Below are 27,111 nucleotides of genomic sequence, written 5' to 3'. Positions count from 1 at the left end.
TGGAAGTTGGGCTCATGGCTGGAGAGCGCAATGGCAGTGGCAGGAGCTTCTTCCACCTCCGCAGCAGTGCTAAAGGGCAGGGAGCTGAGCAGTAAGGATCAGCGAGCAGGTGGGTGGTGGGCGGTAAGGAGAGAGGGATGTCTGACTGCTGGCTAAGGCCTGCTCCACAGAAGCGGGCCTAAGCCAGCAGGCAGACATCCCCCAAGGGCCCTCGGACTGCGAGAGGGCACAGGCTGGTCTGAGGGAACCCCCCCACCCTCTCCCAGTGCACTAATTTAATCCACTGGGCCTCTAGCATAATTTTATGTGTCCTCTCCCACTCTCTTTTCATCCCATATGTGCAAAGGAAAACACTGAAAATACATTATACAAAATTTTATAATATCTAAGAAAGTTAATAGGAATGTTTAACTTCTCTTTTATATTTTAAATTTCCTGAATTTTCATAAAAACATGAGTCACTGATACAGTGATGAAAACTTTATTTTGAAAAAAATTCAGATATTGTTTTTATAAAATGAACAAAAAATATAATTAAATATATGAAAGCAGGGTAATGAAATTAATCAAGGTACACAGTGTCTTATTAAAAGCCAGCAGTTACGACTGAAATAACTAGGACAAGAGTGCCAGAAAAACTGAAAATAGCTTTGTTATACTAGTATATGAAACAATATAAGCAACACCTTTTGCAATATTTCCTGCTATAAAGGAAATCAGTTTTAATTGTTCCTTGGACATCTGGATATATATGGAACATTTGAGGTGCCAAGTCAACTTGATTTAAGTTAAATTATGATTAGTAAGAGAAACATGTTAATTGCTCTTTATATTTTTAAGAAGATTTATATACAAATCCATCTTGTATTTCTTCTTTCATAATATTATTTTAAAGTCCTTTAATTGAAAATAATGGCTATATTTCAAAAAGACCATTGGATATGCTCTGGTATTGGTTCATTCTGTCATTTTCTGGGAGTTTTAACAGCCACCTTTGTTTTCACACTTTCAATGTTTTCTTTAGCCTCTTGTAATCTTTCACAAGCTTTCTGAAAGGCAATCATATCATAAACAAATTTTTCTTCAGAGTGTCTTTTACTGCTTTCTCTAGCCCTAAGAGAGAAAAGTAAAGATTATGGAGTGAGGTACTTTTAAATTACTAAAATCATAAAATTTAGTCAGATATTTAATGATAATTACATATATTAAAAATAGACATATACAAATAGAAAAAAAGACAGAACTTCACTTATTGCATATAATTTTATTATAACATTCACTAATATTTATTTTAGGCTATTATTTTTAATAGTTCTATTGGCTATAACAAAATCCATACAAACTATGGCTTAGATTCCTAAAGAGGCATCTAAACCAGATTATGACATGATTTGCAGAACTTTTACTCAAGCCTCACTAATTCTAAACTTCCAGGAGTCTGGTTTTGTTGTTGTTGTTTTTCTTTTTTCAGTTTTCTTTTTGCTTACTCTCTTCACTTGTTTCACCCAGCCCTGCAACCCTCTTCACTCTGATATCTGTCAGCCTTTTCTCTCTGAGTCTGTTTCTATTTTGTTTGTTAGTTCATTTTATTCATTAGAGTCCACATATAAGTAAAATAATATGGTACTTCATTCTCTGCCTGGCTTATTTCACCTAGCATAATGCTTTCCATCCATGATACCACAAAAAATAAGAGCTCCTTCTTTTTTATATCAGAATAGTATTCCATTGTATAGGACTCTGTTATTAACTGAACTGTGTCCCCTCCAAATCCATACGTTGAAGTCCTAATTCCCAGTACCTTAGAATGCAACTGTATTTGTAGAATAGGTCCTTTAAGAGGTAATTAAATTTAAATTAGATCATATGGGTGAGCTCTAATCCAATATGAGAAGATGAAGAGACACCAAGGATGTGCACACACAGGACAAAGGCCATGTGAGGACACAAGCCAAGGAGAGAGGTCTGAGGAGTAACCAAACCTGTCAACATATTGATCTTGGACTTCCTGCCTCTAAAATTGTAAAAAAATAAACTGTTTCAACCACACAGTCTGTAGTATTTTGTTATAGTAGCCCTAGCAGACTAATACAGACTCTAAGTTAGAGAAAGATGAAGCAGGTTACACTGTCAAACCTGGAAATGTCAGGGACCTTAGATTAACTCATTCACCCTCCTCATTCATTTAAGAGTTATCCTATATAATAAAGAGGTAATATGCAAATTAACCCTCACACCCTCACAAGATGGCTGCCTACAACCAGGCCAGCAGGGGGGTTAGTTAGGTATGACCAAATGACTGAACAGCAGGGTGCATGGGGTGACCAGACTGGCAGGAGGGTTAGTGAGGGACGACCAAATGACTGAACAAGCAGGCTGTGTGGGCCAACCAGGCTGGTGGGGGAGGGGGTGCAGTTGGGGGCAACCAGGCCAGCGGGGGAGAGGGAAGTTGTGGGTGATTAGGGTGGTAGAGGGTCAGTGAGGGGTGAATAGGCCAGCAGAGGGGCAGTTGGGGGCGACCAGGCCAGCAGGGGGAACAGTTAGAGGTAATCAGGCCAGCACGCAGAGACAATGAGGGGCGATCAGACCAGCAAGGGGTGGGGGGAGGCAGTTAGGGGCAACCAGGCAGGCAGGCAGGTGAGCGATTAGGAACCAGTGGTCCAGGATTGTGAGAGGGATCCCATATTGGAGAGAGTGCAGGCTGGGCTGAGGGGACCCCACCCCGTGCATAAATTTCATGCATCGGGCCTCTAGTGTATTATAATGTTTGTCATATTCCCTAAATTCTATAAAGATACATATAATATGATATAACTATGAGAAGCTTATAAAAAGTAAAGAGAAATAAAGGTTTTTAAATCTAATCTAAAAATAGACAAACAGGGTAATTGATTGTACCTTCACTATGCCTCCCATTGGCTAATCAGCATGATATGCAAATTAACTGCCAACAAAGATGGCGGTTAATTTTCAGACGTAGGTGCGAAGCAGAGTAGTGAAGGCACTGAAGGCAGCTCCGGCTGGAGCGAAGGCCTGGGTACCGGGTGCTGGAGGAAAACAGGTGCCGGCAGCCAGGGGAAGGGAATGCCTATTGCACAAATCTTTTCGTGCAACAGGCCTCTAGTATATAAATAAAATGCTGTAGTACCATAATGAAAGCACTATGCAACAAGACAGTGAAACATGGCGAAAACTGGCAGAGGAAAGATAAGACAGGCTTCAGTGCTAAAATAAAAGCACAGAGGGTAGCACAGCTTGGCATCCCCGAGAAGTGGCAGCACTCTATTTGTAAGGGTCAAACAGTTCTGGTAGGAACAGTAGAGCAGATAAGCCCAGAAAAAACAGACTTATATAGATCATCGTGTTCTTTATATATGTTTAAGGGAACTCAAAATCTAGACTTGGGAAGTGAAAAAGAAGCCTAAGTCTATAAAGTCTAAAAATTAACTACCAAGTGGCTTTGGACAAGTTCTTCACATTCCCTCTACCTCATTTTCTTCATCTTCAAAGGGGAATAATCCAACTCAGAATTCAGTAAAGGACTAAATGAATTAACACATTTAAAATCCTTAGAGGAGTGCCTGAAATTTAATCATTGCTTTTACTGGGTAGATAACAGTGGCATTCATCAGGACAGAAAATATAGGAGAACAACTAGATAAGGAAAAAGATTAGGGTTCTGTTTTTGTAAAATTGGGTTTAAAAAGTCTGGCTATCCATGTGGCGATGAGAAGAGAGTTGAACAGAGAGAAGCAATGGCTTGTGGTTAAGAGTACAGAAAGTGAAGCCATTCTGCTTGGGTTAGAATCCCAGATCTAGAATGTATTGATTGTGCAGTTTTTGAAAAGTTATTTTAAGCTCTATCTGCACCATTTTCTTCATCTTTAAGAAGGGACAATTCATCTCAATGGATTTAGTAAGAAGTAAATACATTGAAAATCTTTAGAGGAATTCCTAGAATTTAACGACCACTCATTGAAAATCAGCTATAACTATTGTGTCTGAAGCTTGGATAATAGTCTTGTCTGGACATGTAGCTGAGTAAAAGTCATGGCAAAAGGGACTTTGCACCTGTAATTAAGTCTAAAAAATGTATTGAAATAGCCATCCTACAGATAATAATTATAAACTGTGGAAAAAATGTTTTTTTAAAAAAAAACCCAACTATTTAAAAGAATTGAAGAGAAACACAATGATTGATTATAATTAGATAGTATACCAGGGTCAAATAATTGGAAAATAAAATTATGAAATTAATTCTATTTTACAATACCATAAAAGTCCTATAAAATACTTGGACTCAAACTTAATAAAACTATGAAAGGCCTGTCTTTGAGGAATATATGTGGTGAAAGTAAAGGAAGAGTTAAAAAATAAAAGATTTTAGACATAAATAAGTATACAAGAGTTTCAAATTTAAGAGGTAAAGCAGTTCCAAGTGATGAGAGGGGTTTTGTTATGTCTTTGGAAATGAGTTTAAAGGTTTTTGGGGTTCAAAAGTATTTAGGTTAAGCAATTGAGAGGGTTGTTCTTATGAATTTGGAAGTGAACTGTAATTATAGAAGTTGGATGAAGGAAAGCTTTATAAATCAAGGTAAGACCACAGTTAATGAAGAGGGTAGTGGAGGAGGTCAATTAATGACCAAAATAAGAACAAGCAGAGATGATGTAATTGGATAACTGCCTTATGTGCCACAAATTCTTGCTAGTTGATACTCAACTTCACAGTGGACACCATGCTGTTCTGCCCTGAGCAGTGTCATAACTTTTTCAAAGTATGGACAAGAATATTTTGGAAAACTTATGACCAGCTTGTATCTGGTACATAAGTTTTTTAATTTCAAAGTCTCTTTTTAATTGATTCTTAAATGTTCCTCTGGGTATTTTGTAAATTTTCTAAACTAGAGATTTATGGTCCCCTTTCTTCTTTCATGCTCCTCACTTAACAGCAGGAATACGGAGGTACTGTCTCAGTAATGACTTCACTAGTTACTGAGATTTATCAGAATGCTTTTAGGTCAAGTATTTGAACCAGAAAGAAAATGAAAAAGAATTGAAAACTGAAATCTCTAGACAGACAACTTTTTTGAGTCTCAGCTCCTTTCTACATGTTGATACTCCAGCTTTATTTGAAAATGTTTATAAATGAAACGCAATAATACCTTTCAGGACAACACTGTATTGTCTTATTCTTATGTGCTTTCAAAGATAATATCTTTGCAGCAGTTTATAAGAGAAGATAATTCAGTTAAGATACATTAGGAAGCTCTTAACTCTGCATCCTCTACAAATTAATGATGGCCAGACATTCAATTTGCGGTGATAAACTAAGCTGATTATATTCTTCTAATACTGATTTGTATTTTGATATACCACAAAATCTGAAGATAGAGTTGTTTTATTGTCTCATCTTTAGTAATATATTGGGACATACTTGTCATTTTTGGTTGTTTCTGTTTTCCAAAGTATAATATGTCATGTTATAAAGTACTGTTTAATAGATCTCAACATTTAGTATGTAGTATTCACATGAAATTGACTTAAACACTTATATCAAAACTGTACCTACCTAAGTTCCTTCATGTATTTACGTAAATCCTTTTGAAGTTTTTCTCTTTCTCGTTTTTCCTGAACTATCAGATGTTTCTCTTTTAAGAGATCATTGTTCTTCTTCAATGTCCTCATTTTATTTACACTTCTGTCCCAAATAATGAGCTCATTATTTAAGTTTTGAATTAATAAACGGTCTCTAGCTTTTTGGTTTTTTTCTTCTAGAAACAAAGCTCTCCTCTCTCTAACTTTTTCAAGGTAGTTGGATCTGACCTGCCAAAGTTGGTACAAACCATCCCGAATTGCCCTGTTATCTTCTGCCATTTGTTTTTGTACAGCCCGTTTTTTCTTCTGTAACATTTCTTGAACACTTAAGTTGACTTTTTCTTGGGCAGTTTTTGCCATGGTTATAGCTATTCCATTTTTCTTGTGGCTTTCCTGCTTCTTTTGTTCTAAGTGATATTCATCAATATCATAAAGTGTTTTGAGCTTTATACCGGTTCTGTGTATCATAAAAAACTCTCTTCTTGCTTCCTTCTCCAACAGCACGTGTGGTTTGGTAATTACTGGTTTTTGATGAGTAGTAGAAAGTGGCTGAGTATATGTAGGAAAAGAAGCTTGTTCTTTCTTTTTCAATACTACATCCTTCAATGAATCTGAAGAATGTATGGGTAATTTGAATACTGATATCCTAAAACTGGTATTCAATTCTTCATCCTCAATTTCATCTTCAGACTCCTGACCTACATCAGAAAGCAGACAAATATAATGCATGATATAAGTGTTAACCACAGTTTATTTTCTGTCTCAATTGTCTTGAAAGATACATTAATGAAATTCACAAGAACCTATTATTTATTTATATTAAGAAGTATTTTTCCAAACTAATGTTCCTTTTCAATTTATGAGTCAATAGTGATTTTAGAAAGAAAATCACTGTTGAAACATTTTAACACAGAAATGCACTGATTCCTGCGTTTCCTGCATTATCTTTTTCAATTATTTAACTTGCACTGACTCAATAGCAGTATTTTATACTTAATCATACATATTATTTTTACATATAGTTATCTCATATTTGCAAAGAACTCTCTATCTCTTTTACCTTGTTTTTCTTAACTCTGGTAGAGACTAATAGCTGCCAACAATGTTGTTTTTCTCTTCATGGGACACACAAAGGAAATAAATATCTCAGCTTCCTTTGCTATGATTGTGACCATGAGACCAAGCGCCCTCCAATAGAGTGTGGCAGAAGTAATATATATCATTTCTAGTGCACGGATATTTAGAAATAGATGTGCCTCCTCCTTCTTTATTCTTCTGATCCACCGCACAGAGATAAGGTCCTTGAAGATGGTAGTTACACAAGGTGGGAGGACCCTGGCTCCCTGAATCATTGCTTGAAAAACTACTCACTGATAAGGATTATCTAACTCACACTCTATGGAAACCAGAAATAAATGGCAATTATGTTTGAGTCAATAAAAATTTCTGGGTCTATCTGTATCATAGCAAACCTAACTAATGTAATATTTTCTGACAAGCCTACCGATGAATTTAGTGGCAAATACTGGTTAAAAAGTTCTATGGATTAATCTTAGGAACAGATGTTTTCACGTTTGACTCTATAAAAATTACATCTTGCTAATTATACTCTATAAGTATTTTATCTTTTCTAATAGAAGATTCTTGGAAAATCTTTATATATCAAATCTGATGGTGGAGGTTTTATGAAAGTTAAGGTTGCCATGAAGAATGGCAGGGCCTGTGGTCTGGGCAGGAAGTGGGAAAAAAGAGAACAGGTAAGATTTTCAATAGAGGCCACAGGAATGTCAACATTAGAAAAGGAAGCAGTATTTAGAGCTAAATAGAGAACCAAGTCTTAGCAAGTAAAAAAGGATATAAGGCTAAAGTATCCACAAATAAGTGTTAAGAGTTTGGGCCCAAGCCAGGCTGGTGTTGCTCAGTGGTTGAGCATCGACTCATGAACCAAGAGGTCACTGGTTCCTGGTCAGGGTACATGCTTGGGTTATGGGCTCGATCCATAGTAGGGGTGTGCAGGAGGCAGTCAATCGATGATCACTGATGTTTTTATCTCTCTCCCCCTCTCCCTTCTTCTCTCTCTAAAATCAATAAAAGCATATTAAAAAGAGTTTGGGCCCAAAGCAAAACACTAGAGACACAGAGGAACAAAGCCAGAGTTTCAGATCTATAGTAAATAGGGTGTGTTCTGGAGCAATTATCTAGAAATAGCAGTGTTTAGTGTAATTTGATTTTATATGTGAACTTTGTCATGGAAAAGCTGGCTAAGAGTAAAAGATCAGGTATAGAAAATACAATAGTAATAAGTTACTAAAGGTTCTGGTCACCAAATACAATTTGTGTAGGGGTGGGATAGTTTTCCCACAAAACCATGCAGTGCTCTGAATCCAGCTGGGTGTCTTAGAATTCAACTCAATTCTGACACTATCAACTTGGAGATATGGTCAGACACTACAGGTTAAGGGATTCAGTCCTACAAGACTGTGCACCCTGCTTTAGGTGCCAATTGCAAGTTCAGGTTATGATGATCAATCAACTATAGATTGGCAGTTCTATTGATCCCTTCCTTGGGTTCAATTAATTTGTTAGAGTGGCTCACAAAACTCAAACATTTTACTTATTATATTTCTGGTTTGTTATGAAAGAATATATATATATTAGAGGCCTGGTGCCCAAAATACGTGCACTTGGTGCGAGGGGGGGGCCTTAACCTGGCCTTTGCCCTCTCACAGTCCAGGACCCCTTGGGGGATGTCCGACTGTAGGACATCCTTAGGACTGCTGTGGAGACGGGAGAGGCTCCTGCTACTGCTGCTGCACTTACCAGCCGTGAGCCCAGCTCAGGGCTTCTGGTTCAGCGGCACTCGCAATGACCACCAGGGAGCAGCTCCTGTGTTGAGCGCCTGCCCCCTGGTGGTCAGCGCGCATCATAGTAACCAGTTGTTCAGCTGTTAGGTCGATTTGCATATTAGCCTTTTATTACATAGGATATATATATCTATATCTATCTATCTATCTATCTATCTATCTATCTATCTATATATATATATTTATATATATCTATATCTATCTATCTATCTATCTATCTATCTATCTATACACACACACACACACACACGAGAGGGCCAGTGCACAAAAAATTTGTGCACTTGAGGGGTCCCTCAGCCCAGCCTGTGCCCTCTCGCAGTCTGGGACCCCTTGGTAGATGACCACCTGCTGGCTTAGGCCCCCTCCCTGAGGGATTGGACCTAAGCTGGCAGTCAGACATCCCTCTAGCAGCCCGGGAGCCCTCAGGGGATGTCCACTTGCCAGTGGGGAGCAAGCCTAAGCTGCAGTCGGACATCCTTAGTGCTGCTGAGGAGGCGGGAGAGGCTCCCACCACCACTGCTGTATTTGGCAACCGTCAGCCTGGCTTGTGGCTGAGCAGAGCTCCCCCTGTGGGAGCGCACTGACCACCAGGGGGCAGCTCTTGCATTGAGCATCTGCCCCCTGGTGGTCAGTGTGTGTCATAGTGACCAGTCATTCCCAGTCGTTCTGCTGTAAGGGTCAATTTGCATATTACCCTTTTATTATATAGGAGTGCCTGGCCAGCCTGGGTGAGTGGCTGATGGCTGTTTGCAGGATGGCCACAGCCCCTTCAGTGTGTGGGTTCTCACTGTGGTGCCTGGCCAGCCTGGGTGAGGGGCTGAGGGTCATTTTCAGGATGGCTAAGCCCCACAGCGGGGACCCTCACCCCATGAGGGTGTGGCCAGCCTGGGTGAGGGGCTGATGGCTGTTTGCAGGCCCCCAGCCACCCAAGCTCTCAGTGGAGACTGGCTGGAAGCAGGTATCTGGGATTTATTTAGCTTCTATAATTGAAACTTTGTTGCCATGAGCAGAGACCACAGCTGCAGGGCAGGCGGGAAGCTTGGCTTCCTCCATCGCCTTGGCAACCAAGCCTCCTGCTTACTCCAGCTCCATGGCTGCCAGCCACCATCTTGGTTGGGTTAATTTGCATATAGTTGCTCTGACTGGCTGGTGGGCGTGGCTTAGGGCATAGTGAATGTATGGTCAATTAGCATCTTTGTACATACATAGGTCATGGTATGAGGAAAGAGTGTGGAACTTCCATGCTCTCTGTAACTATACTATTCTTCCTGAAATCTCCATGTGTTCACCAACATTGAAACTCTCTAAGCCCTTTGGGTTTTTATGGAGGCTTCATTACATAGTCATAATTGACTAAACCGATGGATACTGGCAAACTAAACTCAATCTCTAGCCCCTCTTTCCTCCCCAAGGGTCAGGGGTGAGACTAAAGTTCCAACCCTCTAATCATATCTTCGATCTCTTGGCAACTAGCCCCATCCTTAGGCATAGTCCAAAGTTTATCTCACTAACAAAAAAGACATCTTTGTTGTTCTGCTCTTATCACTTAAAAAAATTCTAGGGATTTAGGAGCTCATTTAGTTCTCTCAATAACCTTATGAGGTAAGTATAAATAACTGTTATGTCCATTTTCAGATAAAGAAATTGAAGCTTAAAGAAGTAGACAATTTGCTGTATTGAATGCTAACATCTGGCTAACATTTTGCTGAATTAAAAAAAATATATAAAAATATATAAAAATAAAAATAAATGAATGAACAAAAGTAAATTTTAATAGCCTGCTAAAACAAAAATATCAACATTCATAAAATAATCCAGAGTATTTTAACACAACATTGCAATGCCACATATAATCTGAAACATGTCATGTGAATAAAAATTTTTCACAAAGGATATCACTTCACATAAAACACAGAAACCATACAATCATATAGGCCACTTAAGCTCTTCCTTCCTGTATTTTATTTGAGTGTTACAGTAGTAAAAAGATTTATATTATAATTCCTGAAGAAAATAAAGATAACGCAAATGGATTCAACTAAAAATCCAACAAATAAATTAAAATAGACTATGAAAAATATTTGAACAATTCTGAAGACAGGGAAAAAGAAATAGAGGAACAAAAAACTGAGGACATGTAACAAACAAACAAAAAAACAAAAAAGCAGAAAAATAAAATGATCCTGATCTAAGAGAATTAGTTTCCTTATACATAGGAAAGAGACACCAGAGAGTTCACTTACTCAGTCTTTCCATGCACACATACTAAAAAAAAAGACCATGTGAGCACACAGCAAGATCTTGTCATCTACAAGCCAGAAAGAGAAGTCTCAATAGAAATCATCCATGCTGGCCCTATGATCTCAGATTCCCAGCCTCCAGAACTGTGAAAAAATAAATCTGTTGTTTAAGCCACTCAGTCTGTGGTATTTGGATATGGAAGCCTGAACAGACAAATACAAAAGGAGTACCTTGTCTTCTGAAGTTCTGAGTACATGTCCCCACCTGATGTGCAGTAGCACACTAGTGTGCTGTTGAATAATGTGAGTGCCCAGACATTGACTACCCTGAAGGGGATGGAGTTGCTACAAACCCTGCACTTCCTTTTGCCATAAATTTCATCTGGAGTCTTTAGAGATCAAGTGTGGTCTGACATACTATTCTACCACCATGGCAATAGAGAGGGGCTCGGGAGGTAGTCTATCACTTAACCATGAGTTATTGTATGTGGTACTGTTTGCTTTTAACAAGAGACTTGAGAAATAGGTGTTTTAAAGTGAAGAGATTAAGAAAAACAACACAAAAAACAAAACTCATAGATGCAGACAACAGAAGGAAAAGGGGGTAGGGACAGTAGAAGAAGGTAAAGGGAGGGGTGAATGGTGATGGAAGGACACTTGACTTGGGGTGGAGAACAGACACTACAATATACAGATGATGTATCTTTTAGAATTGTACACCTGAAACCTATATAATTATATTAACTAGTCACCCCAATAAATTCAATTAATAAACACACAAAACATGTCACATAGCCCATGGTGTAGCCAATCTTGGGTAGGGGCTCCCTCACTTCAGACTATAAATATATCAGATACTTCAATCGATTTTGGTTTGATATACATTTTTAATAATATTCTGCCTAGCAGCAGTGTGGCTGCTCTTCTGTAAATTAGAGTTTCATTACATTGAAATATAGAATGATATAAAAAATTCTATTAGATTTGAAGTCCATTCACATTTTCACATAAACACACACACACACACAGAAATGCACATTTTTACATATACACATACAGACTCAATGTTACATTTGTAAATAAAAGAAATGAAATAAATATGGCATAGAATATTTCAGTTATTTAAAATGTCTGAATTACTATAAAAATTGTATTATATTTTTAATAGTTATTCAGCTTTGTCACTGAATACTATGAAGATTATAAATAATTATTATTAAAAGCTGGTATATTAGTTACATATTGCTACTTAACAAATTACTCTAAAACACAAAGGCTTTAAAACAAGAAAATAAATATTTATTATTTCGCAGTTTCTTGGGGTTAAAAATTAAAGTGTAACTTCAGAGGGTGGTTGTGACTCAGAGTTTTCCAATGATGTTACAGTCAAGATACCATCCACAGCTGCAGTCGTCCAAAGGCTTGACTGGTGTTGATTTGTTCTATGACTGGACAATTTGGATATACTGTCTTACAGCAGTGAGATCAAACCAACTAATTCATTTATAGAGAATTAGCTTGTGCTACAGCAGCCTATTTCAACTCTCAGGGCAAATTTTAGCTTTTGGAGAATAGAGAATATGCCTTATATATCTTCGTATCCTCTACTAAGCTAGCATAGTATTCTGTATATTTGGGATTCAGTTTTAAACACTCAACTATTAATTGGATACAGATATTTACACTCAAAACTATAATTTTTAAAATACACATTATACTTTTAAATATATTACTTTTTTTCAAAGGCTGTGTTTTATAAGGAAGTCCAGAGTCCTACTATAAGACTGAGGTATAGCAGAGGGATGAACAATTTGAAATAACTGATATGTACTTCTTTCCTCATCACATTAACTTATTCTTTTTCCCTTTCTCCTCTCTGGCATCTTTGATCTGCTTATTTTTCCTATAGGCTTTTTGCTTCACATCTCCTATGCATCAAGAGTCCTTGTTAGCCCTGACCAGGGAGCTCAGTTGGTTAGAGTGTTGTCCCCAGATGCCAAGATTGTGGGGTTCAATCCCCAGTCAGGGCACATCAGGAAGCAACTAAGGAATGCATAAATAAGTGGAACAACAAATCAATGTCTCTCTTTCTCTCTCCCCACTCCTCTCCCCGCCCCCCAGCCCCCGTATGTCTCCCTTCCTCGCGCTCTCTATAAAAAAAAAAAAAAATCAATAGAGGGAAGTTCATAGGATTACAGGCCTATATCAAGAAGAAAAATTTTAAATAAAAAATATAACCCTACACCTAAAAGAACTTGAAAGAGAACAAGAAACAAAGCCCAGAGTAAGTAGAAGGAAGGGAATAAAGAACAGAGTGAAAATATATGACGTAGAGATTAATAAAGTAATATAAAATATCAATGAAACCGAGAACTGGTTCTCTGAAAAGATAAATAAGATTGATGAACTTCAACCAGACTCATCAAGAAAAAAAGAGAGAGGATTCAAATAAATAAAATAAGAAATGAAATAGGAGAAGTAACAACTGAATCCACAGAAATACAAAGGATTGCAAGAAAATACCATGAACAACTATATGCCAACATATAGGATACCTGGGTGAGGTGGACAAATTCCTAGAAACATACAATCTTCCAAAACTGACTCAGGAAGAAGCAGAACACTTGAATCTATAACAATAAAAGCATAATATACTAATTAGACCAGACAGCTGAATGACCTTCTGGATGTCCTTCTGGACATCCTTCCGGACATTTTTCTGGATGTCCTTCCAGACAACTTTTCGGACAAAGCAAGGGCTGTGAGGGCCAAGGCAAGGCACTGCGGCTGGGAGGGCTGAGGCAAGCTGCCGTGACTGCGAGGGCCGAGCCCCTTGAACGAATTTCATGCATCAGGCCTCTAGTAGATCAGTAAGAACTAATGAAATATAAGCAGTAAACAAAAAATTCCCAGCAAACAAATGTCCTGGACCAGATAGCTTCACAGGCAAATTTTACCAAACATTCAAAGAACACCTATCCTCAAACTATTCCAAAAAAATTCAAGAGAAGGGTAGACTTCCAAGCTCTTTTTATGAGGCCAGCATTATCCTAACTCCAAAACCAGATAAAGACACTACAAAAAAAGAAATGTATAGGCGTATATCTCTGATGAACATTGATGTTAAAATCCTCAACAAAATATTAGCAAACCAGATCAAGAATATACTAAAAAGATTATACATTACGATCAAGTGGGATTTATTCTGGAGATACAAGGTTGGTACAATATTTACAAATCAATAAATGTGATAATCACATAAACAAAAATAAAAGATTAAAAATCACATGATCATATCAATAGATGCAGAAAAAGCATATGATAAAATCCAGCACCCATTTATGATAAAAACTCTCAGCAAAGTGGAAATAGGACCATACCTCATTTACCAAAGGCCACCTATGAAAAACCTACATCCAATATCATACTCAATGGGCAAAAACTAAAAGTGTTTCTCTTAAGGTCAAGGAACAAGACAAGGATGTCTGCTTTCACCACTCTTATTCAACATAGTACTGGAAGTCCTAGCCACAGTGGTCAGACAAGAAGAAAAAATAAAAGGCATCCAAATAGGAAAGGAGGAAGTAAAACTGTCATTATTCATACACGACATGATAGAAAACCCTAAAGACTCCATAGAAAACTGCTAGATCTAATAAATGAATTCAGCAAAGTAGCAGGATATAAAATTAATACTCAGAAATTGGTGGCATTTTTATACACCAATAATGAATCATCAGAAAGAGAAACTGAAAAAACAATCCCATTTACTATTACGATAACAAAAAATGAAGTACCTAGGAATAAATTTAACCAAGGTGGTAAAAGAACTGTACTCCGAAAACTACAGGGCATGAAAGAAAGAAGTTGAGGAAGATACAAATAAGTGGAAGCATATACTGTGTTCATAGGTTGGAAGAATTAACATCACTAAAAATGTCCAAACTACACAAAGCAATCTATAGATTCAATGCAACTCCTATTAAAAATATCAATGGTATATTTCACAGATCTACAACAAATATTCCAAAAATTTATATAGAACCAAAAAAGATCCTGAGTAGCCTTATCCATCTTGAGAAAGAACAACAAAGTAAGATGCATCACAATATCATATATGAAACTATACTACAAAGCCATTGTAATCAAAACATCCCTGTGCTGGCATAAGGCCAGGCATATAGATCAATGGAGTAGAACTGAGAGGCCAGAAATAAACCCACAATTATATGGTCAATTAATATTTGACAAAGGTAGCAAGAGCATACAATGGAGTCTCTTCGATAAATGGCGTTGGGAAAACTGGACTGGGATCATGCCTATCATCGTGCCTCACCTTCTGTTTCTGCAAAAGTACCTTACATATAGCAAATGCTCAGTGTTACATATATATTTTTCACATATATTATGTTTGTCTGATTGCTGTGTTTAGCAAAGAAAACATTTTTCTATTAAAGAGAGTTGGCTAATACCCACAGAAACCAAATAATTCTCAGAAGCTTTTTGTTTCTGTTTCTTAAACAGAGGGCTGAAAAGAGTGTACTTAAACACAAAATGATGCAATTCTGTTTAATTTAGTAAATAATAAAGGGGCATAAAATAACCTTTTGATAGGTCGCTGTCTTAGTGTCTTAAAATGTCTAACTCAGGCCCTAACCGGTTTGGCTCAGTGGATAGAGCGTTGGCCTGGAGACTGAAAAGTCCCAGGTTAGATTCCGGTCAAGGGCATGTACCCTGTTTGCGGGCACATCCCCAGTAGGAGGTGTGCAGGAGGCAGCTGATCAATGTTTCTCTCTCATCAATATTTCTAACTCTCTATCCCTCTCCCTTCCTCTCTGTAAAAAAAAAAAAAAAAAATCAATAAAATATATATTTTAAAATGTCTAACTCAGAATGACTAAAGAAAATGTAGCATATACATACAATGAAATGTATTTAGCTTTTAAAAAGAAGGAATCCTGCAATATGCAACAAATGACATGAGCCTTCCGGACATTATGCTAAGTGAAATAAGTAAATCACAGAAAGACAAATAATGCACAATTTCACTTATATGAAGATGTCTAAAGTAGATATTTAGAATTTTTAATTGCTACTTATAATCATATTAAAGTTCATTTTTCTGGTTTTCTCATTCCTAAATTATTAATTTCTTTTATTTCAATTGTAATTCATCCTGATATGTTAATAATTCTTCTTTTAATTTCTTTTTGGATAATATACCTAGTATGTCTAAGACTCTGTGAGCATTTATTGAAACTTAGATCTCAAATCTCAATTTCAGTGTTTTAGTAATGTAATAGACACCAATTTTCCCCAATGGCAGCTACTTAAAATTACATATGGTCTCAATGAGGAATTTAATAGCTTCTAGCTTCCTAGAGTCATTTTGATTTATCTATCTATTAATTCATCTATGTATCCATCTTTCCATCCATCCATTTATGTTTTAGTAGCTTGGAAATTCAATTGAAATTCAGTAATTACAACTATAAAATTTCTGACTCAAACTCCCTCCATTTCTTAATTTTTCCTCTAAAGTTTTAGTTTAATTTTTAATTGTTTGAGAATTATTTTGTTTCTGTGGATATTAGCCAGCTCTCTTTAATAGAAAAATGTTTTCTTTGCTAAACACAGCAATCAGATAAATATAATATATGTGAAAAATGTATATATAACACCGAGCATTTGCTATGTGTAAAGTACTTTGGTAGAAACAGAAGATGAGGCACTATGACAGGTGTGATCCCAGACCTCATGAAACTTCTAGTGGCAGAAAGCAGATAACAAACTCATAAATAAAAAAATATCATACAGGAATGAGGGCTCTGATGAGAATGAATAGGGTAAAATGACAATGAGTATCATAATTTTACTGGGTATACAAGAAAGATTTTTAATAGGAAATTCAATTGAATCTCAAATACAAAACATAAGAAGGAATAAGCAGTGGGAAAATTTGGGAGAAAGAATTTTCCAAGAGAAATGAGAAGTTACTATAAGGACACCAGGCAGGAGCACATTTGGCCTCTTTGGGATACAAAGAGAAAGCCATTTTTGTTGGAACCCAGTGAATAAGATACATACAGGTGGTTTGAGAGGTAAGGCAGATTATCTGGAGTATTGTAGGCAACTGAAAAAAGTTGGGATTTTATTATGAGATTTCAAGCATAGAGAAAGAAAGATTTGGTATATTTTTAATAGGCAAATCCAATAGGGCTGCTGATAAATTAAATCACAGAGACCACCAAAAAAAAAAAATCAACCCACAAGAAAACACAATCAAGGGTGAATGCTCCTAGCATTTTGTCTCAACAAATGGTGATGCCATTAGTTGAGATAGGAAATATTGGGGGAAAATAAGATTTAGTGAATGAGGTTAAATATTCTATGTATTACTATTTATGAAGTTCATAGTTTTTATATTCAGACACAAGCTACCATTTCATTAATATGTCATACTTAAATTCTTTATCTTTAAAAATATCATTTCCCATTTACATGATTACTAATAATGATATGGGAAAAACTGAGGAAAATAACACCTTTGTATACTTTTTCTTAATTATACCAGATTATTTTTGAGGTATAGCCATTAATTCCATGAACTGCACGATTCAATGCAGGATAACTACTTTTTCAAATACAGTTTGCCCTATGAAAAATAAATGTTTGCTAAAAAAATTATCCTTATATTTTAACAGCATATAAAATTCCCTATTTAAGAGCAAAACACTGGACCACATTGTAATCAATTTATTTTCAACTGCCTCAACAGATAGTTTTAACTGTCACATGAAACTTTTAGAACTCACAGGAACACAGAAGCCAGACCCATTTCTGGTCAACAGAACTTATTCGGTTCTTCTAAACGTATTCCAGATTCATAAGCCATCTGTGAAGAAACAAGTGAACTAAGAATATTTAAAAATCAGTGTAGGAATGATCTGAATGTTCACAAATGGGTCTGAAGCAGTTGCTCTCTTCAGCGAAACTGCCTGACATCTTAGCACAAGCAGATGGCTTTGTGTGGTAAACAGGCTTTGAGGCAGCTTTGAGTTCAGGTGAAGCAAAGAAGAATAGGAGGGAAAGAAGTAAATATAAACAAAACAATGTGACATCAACTTCTGCCATGCTCAGAGTTTTCCCTGATTTGTTAGGCACATAAATATCATTGAAATTATTGTGACACAATGGCTATTTTCTTCCTTTGAGGTTTTCTTAGTAACAATACAAAGGGTCTGAGGTTTTACTCCACCCATTACATATACACACATAATCCTATGTAATAAAAGGCTAATAGACTGAATGGCAGAACAACCGAACAACAGGTCGCTATGACATGCTCTGACCACCAGAGGGTGTGCGTGGAACATGGTGGGCGTCGGCTGCGGTGGGATGGTGGAGTAGGTGAGCGGGGATGCCAGACCAAGGTGGGGCACCGGTCACTGTCATTTGTGCAAGCCTCTGGTGGTTACTGAAAATTCTTTGCTCCTGCATGTTGCAGTCCCACTGGGCGCTTACACCTGCTGCTGGCGCTGGCTCCGCTTGCACCCACTGCTGGCATTGGAGCCACTGCTGGCACCCACTGCTAGCATACAGTGCCAGCCCCGATCACTCGGCACCATCAGTGGGTGCAAGCGGCGGCTGCCGGCCCCAATTGCCCCACAGGGCTTTTCCACCTCCTCCTGCTCCTGAGAAGGGATCGGGACAAAAGCTGCCACTCACACCTGATGCTGGCGTTGGCCCTCATTGCTCCGCACCTTCAGCGGGTGCAATCAGGGCTGGTGCCATCAGCGTGTGGGAGTGGCGATAGCAGGAGCGGAGCTGCTGGCAGATAGGGAACCAGGGGCTATGGCGGAAGAGGCTGGGCGGGGGCACAGAGGATGTGCCAAGATCTGCCCCTGTGCCTACCACAGCCTCCTGGCCCACAGTTCCTTTCAAGGTGCACAGATTCATGCACTAGGCCCCTAGTGTGGTATAAATTGCCTAAGAGATACCAATCCAAGACCATCATAATACACAAAGTTTACAAAAAACCTGTACATGTCACATGTAACAGAATTATATGGGGACTGACTGAAATAGGATAGAAAGTTACAGAGATGTAGAGAAATTTCCCCTCTTAATGCCACCATTATACATTTCTGAAAATTAGATATATTGTATGAAAATTTTATACAGAAGCCTACTTCTCTACAGGCTACATGGGAAAAAGTGTAATGAATTCCATGCTAACCACAAAATCTTATACTTTAAAAAAAAAACAAACACACACACAACAAAACAAAACCAAAAAAACATGGCAAACATGAAAGCAGTAAACATACTTATAAGGTGTATATTAATATGTAAGATATTTAAAATATTATTACTTGAACATTAACAAATGAGGTTTCTTACAAATAATTGTTTCAATTGCAAGGATATGGTTGCTGTTGGTGACAACATCTCAGATAAATATCCCAATTGTTGACATTCAACATGCTTTAAAAATGTCTACATATAATTTTTTTCAAGATCTTTATTGAGATATATTTAATACTAGAGGCCTGATGCACAAAATTCGTGCAAGGGGCTTGGCCCTTGTAGCCACAGAAGTTTGTCTCAGTCTTCTGGAAGGTCGTCCAGAAGGACATCCGGAAGGTCGTTCGGCTGTCCAGTCTAATTAGCATATTATGCTTTTATTATTATAGATACCATAAAATTAATCATTAAACCATTAAACTATACAATGTGATGGTTATAATATATTAACAGTTATCCAACTATCACCACATAATCTATATTTAAAACATTTTCATCATACACCAAAAAAAATGCTACAACTATTAGAGTCACCCTCCACCCCCAACCACTAAAACTTCTTCAACTCTAGGCAACTGCTAATCTACCTTACATCTCTGTATATTTATGTGTTCTGGACACTCTTATAAGTGGAATCATATAACATGTGGCCTTTTTTCATTATCCCAAAGAAGTCCATTGCAGCTTTATGATTTCTTCCCTTTTTAAGCTTGCCTTTTATATATTTTTCCTCCATCTCTACCTTTGCCTATTCCATCCTGAGTTCTACTGGTCTGACAATTTTAGAACAAAATATATAAACCAATTCAATACCTAGCCATAAACACTGAAAAACCAAATGAACTTCTGTCTGAGCAAATGTTGGCTCAGTATGAAGGTCAAAGTTTTTGCAGGTTCTTGAATGACTATGAATCAGTCTCTTGATGATGTTATTATTTCACTAGAGGCCCGGTGCATGACATTCTTGCACTGGGGAGAGGTGTCCTTCAGCCTGGCCTGCACCCTCTAGCAGTCCAGGATCCCTTGGGGGATGTCCGCCTAAGCCCTAAGCCCGAGGGATCCTTAGCACTGCTGCGGAGGCAGGAGAGGCTCCTGTCATTGCCACTGTGCTTGCCAGCCATGAGTCTGGCTTCTGGCTGAGCCAATCCCTGTGGGGATTCTCCTGAGCTGAGAATCTGACCCTTGGTGGTCAGTGTGTGTCATAGTGACTGGTCATTCCACTGTTTGGTCAATTTGCATACTAGGGTTTTATTATATAAGATTTTACCAACTTCGCTATTTCTGTAACCTGCTAAGAAACATGATGCCTCAGTCTCCCATCTCCCACCCCCCTCCAACACTAGGATCTTAGTATGAAGATCTAAACATCTAACCTGGTATCCTGAGGTCAAATCTGTGTGCTCAACTTGGACCACCTTGACTACACAGAACATGCTAGTCTAATGTCTACTCACATAATGCTTCACCTCTACCTCACTGTTGCTTTTGAGCCAGTGAAAAGCAAGAGCCACTATTGGGTAGTGGTTAGGGGTATAAAACTAGGAGTAAAATCAGTTGATTTTCCAAAATGCCATGTCCTAGCATTTCAGATAATAATTTCAAGCAAGTTATTTAACTTCACAAAGCCAGTTTCTTCACCTATAAGATGGAAGAACAAAAATGATTACTTTAAAGATTAGCTGTGAAGACTGAGAGAAAACTGTTTGGTACATAGGAAGAAATTTTAAAATCTAGATTTCATTAGTTCAGCTATCAATTCCATTATGAACTCTATAAATTCTCATTTCCTTGAAAATGGCAGGCATTTCTAGTTTACCCAAAAGGCTTCCTCACACTCCCAGATGCTGCCTCAGAATTTAACAATAGCATTCTGCCTAGAGTGCTGCAATTCATCAGAATAGACTATAAACCAATACACTTACTATCTTTATCTCAGATAATAAGCTTCGCTTAACCTTTTCTTATACAATAATTACAACTCCCCTTTTCTCTTTATGTAATATACTCAAACTGAATTTCTTTTGAGTCTCAAATATCTCTTATACCTGACTGTTCTGAAACAAAACATAATTTTATATATTTTTTAAATCTGAAACCTGATATTAATCCAGCTTTGCACTTACATTTTGGTTTAAAAGTCATTATTTACCAACTTATCTAGTCACTATTCTTTCTGATTTTTAAAAATATGTTCATGTATATGTAATTCACATACCAAAGAAAAATTTTTCTAGTGTATAGTTAGTGAAAAAACAGACAATAGCAATGGAACAACATAAAGGACCTAGAAATTGATCCACATAAATATATTCAACAAAGGAACAAAGGGAAAACAATGGAGCAAAGATAAGTCTTTTTGACAAATGATACTGGACCAACTGAACATTTACATGCAAAAAATAATAATTTAGACACATAATTTATACCCTTCACAAAAGTCAACTAAAAAAAATGGGTATTAGAGCTCAAAATAAATATAAAACTTCTAGGATAAAAATTATTAGATAAGTTTGTGTATAGCAGTGATTTTTTTTTAAGTGCAAAGTGAAAGGCATGATATATGAAAGAATTAATGTCAGGACTTCATTAAGTTTAAAAACTTCTAAGAAAGACAATGTCAAGAGAGTGAGAAGGTAAGTCACAAACTTGGAGAAAATATTTCCAAAAGACATAACAGTTAAAGTTCTATTATCCAAAATATAAAAAAAATAACTCTTAAAACTTAACAATAAGGAAGCAAACAATCTATTTAATAAAATTGGCAAAAAACAGACATCCCACCAGAGATTATATACGGATGGTAGATAAACATATGAAAAGATGCTCAACAGCTATGTCAATAAGGGATTTCAAATTAAAGCAACAAAGAGATACCACTACACACCTATTAGAATAGAGAAAATCCAAAACATTGAGGGTAGCAACTGCTGGGGAGGGTGTGGAGCAACAGGGACTCATTCATTGCTGGTGGAAATACACATGTCACAGCTACTTAGGAAGACAGTTTGGTGCTTTCTTATAAAACTAAACATAATCGTATCAAAGGGTTTCAGAACAGCCTCTTCAAGATATAGAATGTTGGCATATTCTTTATTTTGAGCTAAAAGCAATTAAGATCCTGCAGGCTCAAGATAAACTTCTGCCACTTAACACCCAACTACCTAGAAAAATTTAAATTAGGGGCCTGACCCTTAATAAGAGTTATTTCCAGAAATGACTTCTTATGACCTATCTCTATATGGCAGAACAAACACCTCATTATTGAACACCTGTTTTTCGTATTGATCTGAAGATTATCCTTCACCACTTTGAAGTTTCAGGACTCTTAACATATTCCTTAGCTCAGGGTGTCATACATAACTCATTTTACCTTCTGAACCCCTCATGTATGTGGGGTTCCCATACATACATGTGTAATGAAATTTAGTTATTTTCTCACTAATCTGCCTCATGTTGATTTAATTATTAAGCTAGGAGAAAAAAATAAATAAAACTAAAATAAAAAAAAACAGAAAATAAAAATAAAACAAAAAACCAAGAAAAAGAACCTAGAAGTGTACAGGTTAATTTCTTCCACCCCACACGCTCCTCAGTATTTAACCTAATGAACTAAAAATTATGCCTCAAAAACCCACACATGGATGTTTACAGCAGCTTCATTCATAACGGTCAAAACATGAAAGTAACCAAGATGTTCCTCAGCAGATGAATGGATAAGTAAACTGGGTATATATATTCAATGGAATATTATTCAGCACTAGAAAAATAATGATTTAGCAAATGATCTGCAAGGACATAGAAGGCCACCAACATTATGAAACAACCAAATTTAACAGGTCATTCACAACAGCAGAATACATACTCTTCTCAAGCACCCACATTTTCCAGGATAGACCATATAGTAGGTTATGAAACAGTATTTAATAAATTGAGGAAGATTACATAATAAAAGACATGCCCTTTAACCACAAGGCAATTAAACTTGAAAGCAATAACAGAAATTTTTTGAAACTCACAAATATGTAGGAATTAAATAATGTAGTCCTAAATGGGTATATGGGGTTCCCATACATACATGAGTATAAAATAATATAAGATGAATGAAAACAAAAAAAATTATGGAATTCAGGTACTGCAGAGCTCAGAAGGAAATTTACATCTATAAATACCTATGTTCAAAATGAAGGAAGATCTTAGATAGTGTAACCTTCCAACCCTTAGGGAACTAGTAAAAAATGATAAACTAAACCCAATACAAACAGGAGAAAAATGATAAAGCAAACATAAGAAAAAGAGAAAATGAAAATTGGTTTTTGTAAAAGATCAACAAAATTGACAAATCTTTAGATAGATTTCCCCTTTTTAAATCTTTCAGCCAAGTTCAAAACCCCCGTATCCATTAAACATAGGCACATTTATTGGTCAAAAATTGTGTTTTATTCCCTTCAACCAGTTAAGGTTTTTACATTTCACTCTTAGGTGTGTGTGTGTGTGTGTGTGTGTGTGTGTGTGTGTGTGTGTGTGTGTGTGTGTGTGTTTAGAGGTTGCCAGCACAGATCAGATTTTATGTTTTTGCCTTGTGTTAAGCCAGAAACTAGTAGAGCAATGTTGGAGAACATGCAGTCTTCTGGACTGCCAGAAATGTGTGTGATTTTATTCTTAAACCTGGCTTGTTAGGGGTTGACCTTGGGTCAAAATAGCTTGTTGTTCAGCCAGTGTTTGGTCAGAGGTTTTGCTTAAACTCCTTGTGCCAGTGAAGCTGGTGACTTATGTTAATACATCTGTGTGGATTGGAAATGCTTTTAAATCTGTCCCATTTCCTCTTCTAATTGCTCCCAAGTGGGTAAAACCTAGCACATAGGCACAAACTTCTGGACCCTTAAGGTTGACCGTGATCCCTGGAGGGCTCTTTGCTGTTGCTCCCCCTTGTATCTCTGTTAAACTTCTGGTTGTTCTGTCATTGCACTTATTGCTACCAATATTAGGAAACTATGAGCACCCTCTTAATTGCTCTCCACCAAAACCTCCACTTGTCTCAACAATGCCTTTAGGCACAGAATCTTCCATCTGTTTCAGATAAACTCAAACACTTCAGTCAGAGCTGCAGAACCCTTCATCCTTAGGGTCTGTCTCTCCTCCTGGGAAGAACTTCTGCTCCACTGCACCGGAGTAGGGGGAAGGGAGGGTTCCACTCTCCTGCACCGGAGTAGGGGGGAAAGGAGGGGTCTACTCATGGGGTAGCAATCCTGCTCTATGAGCAGGCACAGGGAAAGAGGAGTGGTAACCACTGGTCTTATTTGCTTGCCCCTCCCAGTGTGGAATCTCTGCTTTAAGAGCAGCTGGACTCAATGAGGGCAATCTAGCCCCAGGATTCCCACCCTATCATGCCTGAGATAGAGCGGGTATAGGGATCCTCAGGCTTCTGTCTGTGCCTTCTGCAACACAGGGCTGGGCGAATGAAAAATGCCAGACACCAGGGTAAAACTGTAGTCTTACATTGGGCACAAGAGGAAAGAGAACCCTGTCTTTTTGGCATGATAGGTGCAGAGTAGAGTGTCCTTGGTAGAGCTTTTGTTTCTTCAACTTGGAGCAAGGATGATGAGGACAAAGGAGCAGGTAACGGCTCAAATGTCACAAATTTTCACTCTTCTTACCAAAATTTAATATCTTTTCTTGAATAAAGTGTTTCTCTATTTGCTATATCTCCTTAGGATCATTTCCAAGAACTTTAAATAATTGATTTTTATAATTTTCATAAGCTAAATAGTGATTTCGCTGGGGAGAGTACGTGCCAGGCTGTCCCCTCCACTATTCTGGAAGTCCTCTTCTATATCTGATTTTGATTTTGATGAACTTGTAATATGACTCTAGGCTTTGGCCACCTATCATTTGTTTGAAATATATTGAATTCTGGGGTTATGAATATATTTTTTCTTATATGAATTTGGATGGAAAAGGTTATATTTATAGATAAACTAGAGGCCCAGTGCACGAATCCGTGCACCTTGAAAGGAACTGTGGGCCATGAGGCTATGGTAGGCACAGGGGCGGGTCTCAGGCCATCCTCTGTGCCCCCACCTGGCCCCTCCCACCATGGCCCTGGTCCCCTGTCTGCTGGCAGTCCCGCTCAGGCTGCCACTGTTCCCACACACTTGATGGCGCAGAGCGATTGGGGCCAGTGCCAGCAGAGGGTGTGAGTGGGGCTAGCGCCATCAGCGGTGCCAGTGGCAGCTGCTGCCCTGATCGCCCCTCAGGAGCAGGGGGAGGTGGAGAAGCCCTCAGGGGCGATCGGGGCTGGCAGCTGCTGCTCACACCTGCTGATGGCACCGAGGGATTGGGACCAGTGCTGGGCACTGGCAGTGGGTGCGAGCAAGGCTGGTGCCAGCAGCTGGTGCGAGCACTGGGTGGGACTGCTGCACAAGGGAGCAAAGAATTTTCAGTAACCACCAGAGGCTTGCTCCAATGACAGCAACTGGCACCCTGCCTTGGTCTGGCGCCCCCTCTCACCTGCTCCACCATCCTGCTGTGGCCAATGCCCGCCATGTTCTGCACATGCCCCCTGGTGGTCAGCGCACATCATAGAGACTGGTTGTTCGGTTGTTCCGGTTGTCCCACCGTTCGGTCTATTTGCATATCAGCCTTTTATTATATAGGATATGGAAAGTAGTACCACAGGTAAGCCTGAGTTCTGATACTTAGGACACTTTGGCTTAGAAGACTCTTCTTGTTTATCCAACCTTGTCATTCTTCGCTCACTATACTCTAGGTTCATAAGACTTCATTTTGAGCCTCAAACCTGAAGCTTATTCCCAATTTATGGCTTTTGCTGTTGCCTTTGCTTGACATACTTTTTCTACAATCTCTACTTGGATCATTCTTATGTCTATTGTAGTATTATTCACAATAGCCAAGATAATGGAAACAACTTATGTGTCCACAGAAAGATGAAAGCATAAAGAAATACACACACACACACACACATACACACTATTCAGTCATTAAAAAGTGAAATCTTGACATTTGTATCAATATGAATGGATCACGAGGGTATTATGTTAAGTGAAACAGTCATATGGAAAAAAGACAAATACCATATAATCTAATTCTATGTGGAGCATGAAACAAAAACAAAATAAACAAAACCAAAATTAAGCTCATGGAGGCAGACAACTGACTGGTGGTTACTAGAGTGAAAGAAAGGGGCAAAATAGGTGAAGGGCATCAATTGTATAGTGGCAAATGGAAACTAAATTTTTGGTGGTGAGTACAGTGTGGTATATACAGACATCAAATTATAATGTTGCACACCTGAAACATGAAAGTTTATAAGCCAATCTTATCTCAATTTTTAAAAAAATTCTTTGGAGTCATATGCAGTGCTTAGAGTTGCTTTTTTTTTTTCTTTTTTCCAATCTCTCTCACTCTAGCAATTTAATGGAAGCTACTATAAAGCTATCTGGGAGAGTAGGTGGGAATCCCACATACTTAAACTCTACCCTGAGTTATTACTTTCAACTAAGAGGTTTGGTCTTTTTCTCAAAGTGTTATTAAACTTCGTGTTTTATTATTTGGGGTTACCAAAGCAGATAGCTTTCCAAAGATGCAAGGACCTTTATTTCTGAACTCTCCATTCTCTTTTATTTTGCTTTGAAAACCAGCTAGTTTGCTGAGCTCTTTTTTCTTTAGGATAACTTGCCAGAGTGCAGTGCAATCAATACTCTTTTTCTTAACTTGCTACTATAAAACTTGGATTGCCATTTTTCCAATCTCTGACATCAGTTTTCCCATGTGATCACTAAGATGAGACCATATTTAAGGTTTTTGTTATGGAACCAATTTCTGTATTTATAGCATAATTAATCCTAACGTCTATCTCATATAAACCCTGAAATTTCAATAGCTTAGCACAGTAAGGATTCATCTAAGTGTCATCTAAGAACCAAAGTCTGTCAGAAGGACCTTGCGGGTATGTTAATGGAACACATGGCCTCCAGGATCTACATTGCAGGGGAGAGAAGGGTGATCTTAATTGCTTTCACGCTCAAGTGATGTTTCACTTTTGCTCACAGTCAAACGGACATAAATGATCACATAATTCCTACATA

General features: G+C 37.8%; 1 protein-coding gene across 1 annotated transcript in view; it reads right to left on the bottom strand.

Moving 5' to 3' along the window:
- Positions 1 to 558: 558 nt before the first annotated feature.
- LRRIQ3 (leucine rich repeats and IQ motif containing 3) overlaps positions 559 to 27,111 on the bottom strand; it is an 86,550-nt gene continuing 59,997 nt past the window's right edge. The window contains exons 7-8 of the mRNA XM_059689177.1: positions 5,570 to 6,293; positions 559 to 1,113 (exon numbers count right to left, since the gene is read on the bottom strand). Of these exons, the coding sequence (XP_059545160.1) occupies positions 966 to 1,113; positions 5,570 to 6,293 (872 nt within the window). The 3' untranslated portion in view covers positions 559 to 965. The remainder of the gene's footprint in view (positions 1,114 to 5,569; positions 6,294 to 27,111) is intronic.

Source organism: Myotis daubentonii, chromosome 3 (assembly GCF_963259705.1).
Source record: "Myotis daubentonii chromosome 3, mMyoDau2.1, whole genome shotgun sequence".
In the NCBI taxonomy this organism is placed as follows: domain Eukaryota; kingdom Metazoa; phylum Chordata; class Mammalia; order Chiroptera; family Vespertilionidae; genus Myotis; species Myotis daubentonii.
The sequence above is the reverse complement of the archived record's forward strand: the minus strand, read 5'-3'. Positions and strand labels throughout refer to the sequence as shown.